Source organism: Microtus oregoni, unplaced genomic scaffold, assembly GCF_018167655.1.
Source record: "Microtus oregoni isolate MIOR12 unplaced genomic scaffold, Mior012 000007F_ref0000211, whole genome shotgun sequence".
Taxonomy (NCBI): Eukaryota; Metazoa; Chordata; class Mammalia; order Rodentia; family Cricetidae; genus Microtus; species Microtus oregoni.
The window spans coordinates 22,812,046-22,823,251 of record NW_024543066.1 but is presented as its reverse complement, the minus strand read 5'-3'; the positions used below and the strand labels follow the sequence as shown (position 1 = coordinate 22,823,251).

Sequence of the window (11,206 nt, the reverse complement as noted above, 5' to 3'; positions counted from 1 at the left end):
TCCAGAGGTCCTGAGTTCAATTCCCAGCAACCAAACAGTGGCTCACAACCATCTGTAATGGGGTCTGGTGCCCTCTTCTGGCCTGCAGACATACAGACAGAATATTGTATACATAATAAATATATAAATAAATATTTTTTTTAAAAATCATCAGACGCTAGATGATGGTGATGCACCCCTTTAATCCCAGCATTTGGGAGGCAGAGGCAGGCGGATCTCACAAGTTCAAGGCCAGCCTGGTCTTCAAAGCGAGTTCCAGGACAACCAGGGCTACAGAGCTACACAGAGAAACCCTGCCTCGGAAAAAAAAAAAGAAACAAACAAACAAACAAACAAAATCATTAGACAACAGGGTTTGGGAGATGGCTCGGTAACTAAAGTGCTTGCTGCAAAAGAAATCTTCAGCCAGGCATATGCAGTGGCAAGTGGGGAGCCAATCAGACCTCCATGTGTGCACGGAGGCATCTCTCTCTCTCTCTCTCTCTCTCTCTCACACACACACACACACACACACACACACACACACACTACAATCATTAGAACAGAACTACCAGCAGTTTCTGAAATAGCTCTGACATTTGTACTATGTGTTTATGCAAACTGAACGTTGAAGATTACCTGCGTCCCACAGCAGCAAACATGTAGGTAAGACCTAACCAGATAAACTAGTGCGTCCACTTCACTAGTACTAGTGTTTTGTCTTAAAGAAATGGTGTGGTGGTCTGGACAAGACAGTGGGAGATGCCAGAGCTGTGAAACAGCTGCCAAAATGGGCGGCACGCAGGGAGTGGAGCCAGCCCACGAGATGGAGGTATGCTGCAGGCAGCAAGGCTGGAGGGGAGCAGACACCAAGGCCTTTTGACCTAGGATATGGAAGTAGAGAACTGAGTTTCCCTTATGGGTTCCAGCATTGCTTTTTTGGTTCAGTATTTTCTCACTGTGCCGATTCCTCCCTTTTAGAACAGTATATTCTGTACCACTGTATGTTGGAAGTTTGTAACTTGCCTTTAGATCTAATAGAGGGTTACACGTTGCCTTGAGTCTCAGAGACCTGCAAGCAGTGCTGAAAGTCAATGGGGACTTTTGAACTACAGCATGTGGCGGCCTCTAGTTGCTGATGCCGTCTGGGGCGTCTCACAAGTGTGGGCTTGTGAGAGGAATGGTCCCTGAAGGCACCTGACCATTTATAGTTCTTGCTCTTTGTTTCTTGTTTGCAGTCAAAGACATGAGCCCTGAGCTTCCGCTCCAGCCTGCTGCTTGCCATGAAGGACTCCCATCCCTCCTGAACCTTAAGCCCAAACAAGCCCTTCCTTTTGTAAGTGGCCTCTATCATGGTGTTCTAGCGCAGCAATAGAAGAAACTAATAAAATGATAAAACTGTATGTATACCAAACAATGCTTTAAAATAATTATAGAATTTATTATCAATAAATGTCTGGTGTATGTACCTATTTTGAATATTAGGGCCACATGAATATTGCTCAGGCAAAAGGAGTCTAGAATGAAAACCATTTGGAAATCTCTGAGCCCGAGGTGAGTTAGGTTAATGGACCTGCAGCTAGAAGAACCGACAGCTATCACATACCGTGCTGACAATCATCAATATAGTTGTATTTCAAATCTTCACACTGTGAACCTTGAGTACACATATATTTAGAAATTAAAACTTTAGGCTAAAAATATAAATGTAGGAGACATTAAGAGTAATAAGGAATCAACAAGGAAAGTCTAAGAGGCCGATTCCTAACCTAGGGATTGCTAACTAGCTCACCTGGTGAGTTCCAGAAACAGAAAAGTAGATGACTCCCGAGGAACAGAAGTTGAGGGTGTCCTTACACCCCCCCCCTCAAAAAAACCATGTCAAGTCAGAGTCCAGTTTCAAGGTCTGGAACTGTCCTGGTCCCAGATCAGTCCCAGTCCTGGACAGCTCAGCGAGATGCACACGGACTCTCTCAAAGTCCTTCACCAACACAGGAAAGCTCCCACTTCTGTGCCAGCCTTCTATTTAAGCACTGTTTCCCTGGCCACCAAATCCCTCCTCCTCTTGACCGCCACCTCAGTAAGGACACTTCACACACCAGTCTGAAGTGTGCACCGATTTCGGAGGGGCAGGACGTGTTCAGCTTCTCCCCTGCCCCAGAGCGGCTCAGAGAACGGGCAGGGGGCAGAACCCACATGCCTCCTGAGGAACTCAATGAGGAGGCCTGCCAGAGGCCTCACCCCACTGCCTCTCATGGCTGGCACTGCCAGGGCTGTTTGCCATCCAGTGACCCAGAGCTGGGGGCCTGGCTGCTGGCCCAAAATCTGAAGGACTAGCTACGGCCACACCTTCGAGGTTTGTGACAGGGAAGGGTTAGACTGTCCTCTATCGATCTACTCTTCACACACACACACACACACACGCACACGCACACGCACACACACACGCACACGCACGCACGCACATGCGCACACCTTAATGACCAACCAGACAGCTGTAAAGAAGAGAGGAGGAGTTTATTGTGTTGAGCAGAGCTTACTCTCATGATAAACCAGCATCCTTTGGACTAAGACATTCACAGACATTAACCTCATACCAAGTGAGGTGTTGGTTTGAGTGGAAAGTTGGACATGGTTTCTTTAAACACCCTAAGTTTTGTCTCCATTTTTCCTTTTTGGATTGGAAAACAGAGTGCTTGGGAGTCTTTTGTTCCAAACTGCCAACCTTAGGTTAGTGTGGTTTGCATCTGGTTAAAGGAATGGTGCCCATTTCTCTACCGAGCTCAATGGGGACGTAAGGCAGTGCAGAAAGCACGGGCGGGAAGAGACCATGGCTCCAAGCCCTACTCATGAGTCACAGACCCTCCACATTGCGAGGGACCCAGGACACTCAGGAGAGGTCTCCTGCTTTCCTTCCCCGGAGCATGTTGGTGCTTGGCGCTGACTCTGTCCCTGCTGCTATGAACTGTCAGCACTCACGGGCACCATGGGAAGGAGAGTCTCTGCCCAATTCACTGGCTCACCATTGCTATGTAACACAGAAGGGCTCTTTCTGTTACTACACGGACAGACAGACACCAGCGATGGAGGAGAAATGGGAAATTTCAGTAACTTCCTGAGTGACAGTGTTTAATGTGCTTGGACTTGATCCGGCGTGTGAAAGTCCTCAGTAAGACTTTCCTCGTTACCTTAAGGCAGAGAAAACAGGAGCTCAAGACTTCCAACAACAAAAAGTGCTAGCTTCCTAAACAAGAAACACGACGAGCCATCTGATCGACTCTGGTCGTCACACAACATCCCCAGAAAGTTAAATACCCAGTAACTCACGAAGAAGACAGAGCCTGAAGTCACATTTAGGAATCGTGCATAGACCATACTCCACATCACCAAGCCACTTCCCACTCAACAGCCTTCCGTGAAATCTACCCAGCAAAGTGGACCAGAGCACCCTCCCAACTCCTCAGGCAAATGATTTCTTTTAATCATGCAGGTCTAAGAAGAACAACTTTAGAAAAAGATTTAGTCATGGAGGAGATAGGGACAAGAGGAGCGACTTCGTACTCCTGACCATGTGAGAGCTATCTGACAGTTCTAAATCACGCCAGTCAAGTTGACTTCCTGTTTTTCTCTTCCTTCTTTATCTCTGGGCTCTTGGGGTATCATCTGGGGACTCAGCCTGAAACCAGATGACACACATCAAGCAGAGCCTCAACAAGGTTCAGAACACAGTTTCAAGTAGCATCAGGAAATATGGAGCCTGCTTCTGGCCAGACTGGCCCAGCACAATGCATGTGCACCTGAAGACAAGCATGCTCATCAGAAAGGCAGCTTCCGCCAGACTAACAATGTCAACATCTTATGAAACCAATACACCACCACTCTCAACTAAACCCAGGATGCTGGAGGGCTGTGCCCTCACAGTCCGGGATGCCAATCAAGTGCCGCTTTCTGCAGAACACAGAGACTGACTCGCAACTGGCTCATGTAATTCTGACGAGTCACAGTTCACCCTACCCTACTGACTCAGAAAGCAAACTTTCTACCTCTATATGACAAGAGGTCAAAAAATCTATATATGCGCATGCCAAGAACAACAGTGAACTTTCCAGAAGCTTGGACAACCCATGGGATCCGTTATCTCCTGCTCTTTCCAGTCACAGCCTGCTTTCCCATGGAGCTATCAGATGAAACCAACATGGACACTTTCCCTGGGGCACTTAATGGCAGCATCATTTCTGGGGTATTTGCTAAATTTGTTGAGATGAAGCTGGAAGCAAGGAAGAAGCTGGCAAAGGAGGGGCCCAGACAACCTTAGAAGCAAGTTGGGTCTGGCCTATACAGCATCAACTATGACTTATGACTTACGTCAGGGTGGTGACACACGAGGAACCACAGAGGACGCATCAACGACTTGGTAAAAAGAAGGAAACTGGCCACTGGGCCAATAGTAAAAAGCATACCCCTGTGACCTGATTATTTCCTGCTTATCACGGGCTCCCAGGACACGGGAGCACTGTGTACCTGCCTCCAGTTGAGGACAGCAGCAGTGGCATCCCTGAAAACTTAATACAATGTGGACACGAAGCCTGAACAAAGGCTGGCTCTAAGTTAACCTTTGGATTTGAAAATAGGGGAAAATTAATTACTTGATATGTGTGGTGAAATCTTTATTTTAAAGTTCATGTCGCAATATACAGTGTGCTGATGTCATGTACTAGCTAAGAAGCTGGCTATGGAACATGATTACCTCAAAGTGTCCTCCAAGGCCCTTGGTCTGGGGATGTGAGGCCCCCTCTAACTTCATGACAAAACAGTTCAATAGTCCAAGAGTCAAACATGACATCCTTGAACACAGCTGGGAAGTAATTCATTCCCAGACACCTTTCCCACGCCTGCAGTGGGAAGGGAGGCTGCAAGCTCAGCTGGTTTCTGCAGGATGTTGTGAGCACCGAATCTGATGATGCTGTTTTTAGTTTTGCTATTTGTTCTTTCACTTGTGTCCTTACCTGAGGGTACACTCTGCTTTGCCCAGGGCACTCATTGGGGAACTCCAGGAGTTTCTGCTGGTTGTGTGAGCTCCTGATACATGACGCTTTGCCGTCTCTCTCTATGTATTACTTAATAACGGCCCATTCAAATCCCAACTATGGCTACTGTAGATCATTCCTCCTTGGAAACACACGTATTACCTAACTTAGATGGGCAAAGACTTCTCCTGTGTACTCACTCTTCATAGTCACTCTTTCTGAGGGGGTGGGGGTGGAATGCTGGGATGGAACCCAGGGCCTTGAGCTTGCTAGACAAGCACTTTGTCTGCCATTGAGCCACACCCCAGCTCCCTTCTTGTTTTTAAAAGGCAGGTTAAAGAGGAAGAACAGCCCCTGTGAGCTGGAAGGCAGGTCAGTACCCAGAAACCCTCTCTGCTGCAGATCCCTGACTCCTGGACAGAGATGACACCAGACACCTGTACAGCCAGGGTAACAGCGTGTCCCCGGCTCCACAGCCCAGGCTGCTCCCGCCCAGGTGAGGTTGGGCTGTGACTGTGGACACACACAAAGCAATGACGGGGGCTGCTTCATACAGCAGCAGTTACCTTAGAACTGTACCGGGCCTTGGACGAGTCTCCAAAGCTAAAGGCAATCACAGAGCCAAAATGAAAGAGAAACAGACAGAGTATAGGAAACTGAGTTCCAGAGACAGTCATTCCTCATCATAGGTCTGAGAGCAGAGCGAAAGGAAAGTCCAAGGCCAGTCTCCTGGGTCTGAGAGAAAACTACGGTGGCCATCCAGATGGAGGCTGAGCACACTGAGATGGGTCACTGAGGGACTCAGTGTGCCTGTGCCCAGCCAGGAAACTGATAACCGACAGTTTTTTACAAAGTAGGAAGAAAAAGCAAACATTTTCATAAATATAAAAATCGTTTACAAAACAATTATGTAGAAAGTTCACTGGGAATAGAATAAAGCTTCCTTTAAAGTCAGCCGCAGCAGACTGAAAGAGAATGGCCAATTTTTTGTCTTCTTCCTTCGAACACCACAAAACTCCCCCCTGCCTGTCATCTCCACAACCCTCATCCAAACAGCCCCAGTTCTCCTCAAGACTGGTTTCTTAGCAACTGAGCCAACCCTGAAGACACATGATTATTGGCTGGGCTCAATAACAATGAGCCTAATGCTTGGGAAGAGAATGTGGGGCACGAGATGGGAGAAGCATGTTGGCATAGACCTTGAGGCAGGGACCTTGGATGAAACATCTGCCGGCCTGACCTGGTGCAGGGTGGGCATCTGCAGTGCAGCAAGGGCTGCAGGTAAACTGAGGTAAGGAAGAGCATGGTGGCTTTTCTGGCCAGCTTCTGAGCCAGTGCAGCAATGTGTGCTCTTGGACGTGGGCACCAAAGGACTCAGCTTCTTCAGCTGCTGCCACCATTTCTCCCTCTGGTGTGAAGAGAGTCCCAGAAGATCAGCCACTTGTCTTCCTCTGAGGTACAAATCCAACAGAGCCTTAGCCCCAAAGATCCAGCACCCACTGGGGTGCAGTAGTCTAAATCAATAGGTGTGGACACCTGCCCAGTCAGTTCTTCAGCAGTTGTATCGACAGATCAGAAAAAACCATTTAGTATAAAAACTGTCAGATGGTGGGATTTCCCATCTTCCTCCAGAGATCATAATTCTTCATGTTTCTCAGGTTCTATGGAAAAGAACAACAGAACATAAGACTCACGTCATAATCACAGCATGAGCACTGTCCACAGCACACCCCACGAAGCTCTCAGACGGAGTTAGAGAAGCTTGGGGTTTGGTATTTTTGTATTAAAGTTTGAAAGCAAACATAAGAGAAAGGACATATTTTCAGTTTTAAGAGTTGCTGACTCGCACTGTGGCTACATTGCTTTCACAGGGGCAGTCCTGGCTCTCAGCCAACATTTGTTCTGTGTGCCAGGGTAGCTGTTTTCTTTGATTCTTAAACTGTTTTAATGTTACTAATTGATATGGAACAGTAACGCAAGCGTCTTCCTATGAATTGTTTTTGCCTTGCATTGAGTTATTTAAGAGCACTCTCACAGAGGAGCTGCTGAAGGGGAAGCATTTTCTTTCATGTGTGCACACGGGTGGGTCAGAGGAGAACTGTGTGGAGTTGGTCGTCTCTTCCACTCTTACATGGGTTCTGGGATCAGACTCAGGTCATCACTAGGTTGGGTAGCAGGCACCTTGTCCACTGAGCCCAGCGGTGCAGGATCTCAGAGGCTCCCATTAACAGAGATACTGCTGTTTTTGAGCAAGGGCTTTCCAGACCCACAGCTTCTGCAAGGCTCATTCCCCAGTCTTACCACTGTCTCCTCTATGTGCGGCATTATCAATACATCAATATTTTTTTGATATAGCAGTTACTAATGGTGACTCTAACTTGATTTCTGCCTCCTTATTTCTATGTGGCTTTTCTTTTGAGTAGTTTGCTCATATTCTTTGCCCATTTTTCTACATATATAGCTGTATATCATATGCATGCTGAGCCCACAAAGGCCAGAAGAGGGCATCAGACACCCCCAGAACTGAAATTACTGTCAGTGCTTTTAACCATCTCCCACCCCAAATCTGAGTTGTTTTTATGGTGACTGTGTGACTGTATAGCCTTCTAGCTAGGATTCTTACTACCCCAACAGTCTCCAGAATGGACTGCCGAGTCACTCAAGACCCAAGCTCTGCATTTGCTCTTGGGATAACTTTAAAGGGGGAGAAATATTAAAACCCAGAGCCCAATTTATTCATTGTTTTTGTATGCTGGTCTCAAACTTACTGTGTAGCTGAAAAGTGAGTTTTACTCTTGATCCTCTCACTTCTTAGCTTTGGATTAATTATTAAGACTTGTATGGATGGGCAAAGGTATTAAGCATTTATTGTAAATTTTTGTGGCTTCAAAAACAAAACACCTAATTTGACTGATAAAAATACGAAATTATTTTGCAGAGATCCATGTCTGTCCTTGGAAGTGCTAGGGATGGAACCCAGGGTCTTACACACACTAGGAAAGTGTTCTAACACTGAGTCACACATCCAGCCTTCAGAAAGACACGTCTTAACCACCGATTATGCTCTTTCAGCTTGCTGCTATAAAATACACTGTATGTGTGTTTGGTTTTCTAACTTTGTCTCTGTTGTTTTGAGACAGGATCTCACTTTATTTCCTTGACTGGCCTGGACTCACTATATAATCAAGCTGACCTCAAACTCAGAGATCCACCTGTCTGTTTCCAGAGTGCTGAGATTAAAGGTGTGTGCTGCCATGCCCGGTGATATGTGTCCCCCTCTAAATAAGTAAACTTATTATGAAGCTGTAATAAAATGATATGGAATAAAGTTGAAAATTGATGTAAAGAAGACATCTTTTTTTTTTAAATTTTCAGCTTAAATACAAACACTCTGTTCTCACTCCAATATGCTTGATTTACACTATTTTCTTTCAAACGAATATATATTTTGTCCTGATCTAAATTTATTCACTCTCTAGTATCTTGGCAAATTTAATGAAAACAACATACACATTTTTTTTAAAAAAAAAGTTTTAGAAAGCATCTCTTCTTTCTTCACCAAAACAAGAAAGTGTATGTGTGTAATTGTGTGTATGTGTGTGTTTGTGTGTGTGCGCGCGCGCTCGTGTTGGATAGAGGACTGCAAAACTTCACTGAAAGCACTATTTAGAGGGCTGGCCGAAGAAACAAAATGAAAAGCAGAACTTAGCTGAGGTTGAGACTAAGGGAAAGGTGGCTCTCTCCCCTTATGTCGTCATTATTTTGTTGTCTTCCCAGCAAATCAGAAACAAAGAAGCACTTACCCAAGGCCAGGCTCACACTCACCTTCCTGTGTCTTTTCTACACGCAGGGTCCCCATCTTCTTCTCCTTTTGGAAGAGGCTCTGCAGCTGCTTGATCTCCTGATCATAGTCCTGCCACTCGGGGACGATTCGCACAGCAGCCTCCAATTTGGGTTCTTTAGTCATGGGATTATTACACTGAAAACACAAGGAACGCACCTCAGAGGAGCTCAAGGAAAGGCACGCTGTACAGAATGCAAAGGAGACTGAGGAAAGAAGATCAGGACTTCAGGGTCAGCCCAGATTACACAGTAAGAAACTCTCAAGGCCAAAATGGAGCAAAGGTCACAGGCACAGAGGTGCAATGAAGGGCAAGCAGTGACTCAGCAGTAAATGGTCTGCCCTCTGCCTGGGGATCTGGCTCCCTGAGGAAAACAAAGAGGCCGGCTGAAACAACCAAGACCTGCTTTGCAGCTCCAAGCACAACTCAGAGAGCCAGCTCCAAGAAGCATCAGCAGCCCAGGCACAGTCTGGGTCCATGCAGGGAAGGCAGCTCACCAGGTCGATGGTCTTAGCCCTCTTCTTAGATACGTCATCACACCACGTCTCACACCAAAGCCATTCTTGAGGGAGGGATTTGATTGGCACCTGATGGATCATGTTATTAGGCAAATCCTGTTTGGTAAAGAAAGTAAAACACAAAGATCTAAAACTCAGAAATTTAAATAAGCAACCAAAAAAAGTGTTAGCTTAAAATTCAACTAGAGGGCTGGAGAGACTGCTCAGCATTTAAGAGTATACTGTTCTTTCAGAGGATCGGAGTTCAGTTCCCAGCACCCAATCACCTGTAACTCCAGCTCCAAGGGATCTGATGCCCTTTTCTAGCTTCTGCAGCCACCTACACACATGTGCACACACCCACACAGAGACACACACCCACATAATTAAAAGTAAAAAACAAAAACCTGACAAAAGCAAACAACAATATCACCTCACCTAGGGGCCCATGGATGGGACTACAAATAAAGCATTAGCAGCTCTTACAGAGGACCCAGATTGTTTCCCACGGACGGTCTGGCAGCTCACAACCATCTGCACCTCCAGATCTGATGCCCTCTTTGGCCTCCTTCAGTACTAGGCACACATGTGGCATATACACACAGGCAGGCCAACACTTACACATATAAAAAACAAAACACAGACAAAATTCAACTACATTTTCCTGTATAAAGAAAATCCCATTCTTTTGTTTTTGTTGAGACAGTGTCTCATTCTTGCCCAGGCTGGCTTGGGACTTGTGAAGTCCTCCTGCCTGGCCTCTCATACTGGAATCACAGCTGTAAACCAATATGCCTGGCCTCTATTCACTTCTGCAGTTCAACTAGTTTATAATTTTCCAGAAGAGAAGTTCTGACTCTCCCATCTGAACCCTGTTCCCCAATGCAGGAGCCCATATGTCCCCCACAATAAAATGCTCCATTATCCTAACCCACTGAAAAAAATCTAATATATCAATGAAATAAAAAGCTCAAACTGACTGTGAGGCTTGTAAAGAAAGATGTAGTGCGGTCAGCTGAGCACGACGGCACAACTGCATCCTAGCACTCTGGAGGCAAAGGCACGAGATCAAGTCACTGAGTTCCATGCACCCTGGCTATGTTGTGTGTTCCAGGAAACAATCACTTGTACTCCAACGTTTAATGAGATAAATGGTTCCTATGGTGGTCGGAACAAGAACAGGTAGTAGGTTTGAACACTTCATCCCCAGTTGGTGGAACTGTTCCCACCAACCACACGGCAGCTCACAATCATCTATACTGAGAAGGGTTAGGAAGTGTGGCCTTGCTGGAGAGTTGTTCCCAGGGCAGGCTTTGAGGATTCACAAGACACCATTCCCAGTTTCTCTCTTTCTCCACTTGCAGTCAGATGTGAGCTCTCAGCTGCTCCTGCTACCATGGTTCTTGCCCTGCCCTCATGGATGCTAACCCTCTAATTACACACTTATCAATTGCCTTGGTCATGGTTCTTTGTCACAGAGAAAGAAAAGTAACTGAGACAATTCCCCATTATCAAATCTGTCAACAACAAAACCCAATAAACTTAATTATCAAATATCAATCTTGATGTATCTGAGTTTAGTTTTAGACATTGTTGACCCAGCACTACTGCAATATAAAGAACAGAGTGTCCATTTAACTTTATATTCTGCGGGAGAACAAATTCTGCCTCTAGTACGGGCAGACAAGGTAAATGAGACTAACTTGAATCCTGAAGACAACTGAGAAGCTGAATGATGTCATGAGAGACAAACACTTGAGGCTAGAGTGTGGTTCAGTGAAGTGTGCGTTCTGCACAAATGAGGCCGAGCTCAATCACTATTACCACCACCAAAAACAAAGGAAAAGTACATACATTTTAA

At 45.9% G+C, this 11,206-nt stretch overlaps 1 protein-coding gene across 2 annotated transcripts in view; it reads right to left on the bottom strand.

Moving 5' to 3' along the window:
- Positions 1-2,477: 2,477 nt before the first annotated feature.
- Uggt1 (UDP-glucose glycoprotein glucosyltransferase 1) overlaps positions 2,478-11,206 on the bottom strand; it is a 117,863-nt gene continuing 109,134 nt past the window's right edge. For both annotated transcript variants that reach the window (XM_041655245.1, XM_041655246.1), the window contains 3 exons: positions 9,346-9,462; positions 8,832-8,985; positions 2,478-6,667 (listed from right to left, as the gene is read on the bottom strand). In XM_041655245.1, coding sequence (XP_041511179.1) covers positions 6,642-6,667; positions 8,832-8,985; positions 9,346-9,462 — 297 coding nt within the window. In that variant the 3' untranslated portion in view covers positions 2,478-6,641. The remainder of the gene's footprint in view (positions 6,668-8,831; positions 8,986-9,345; positions 9,463-11,206) is intronic.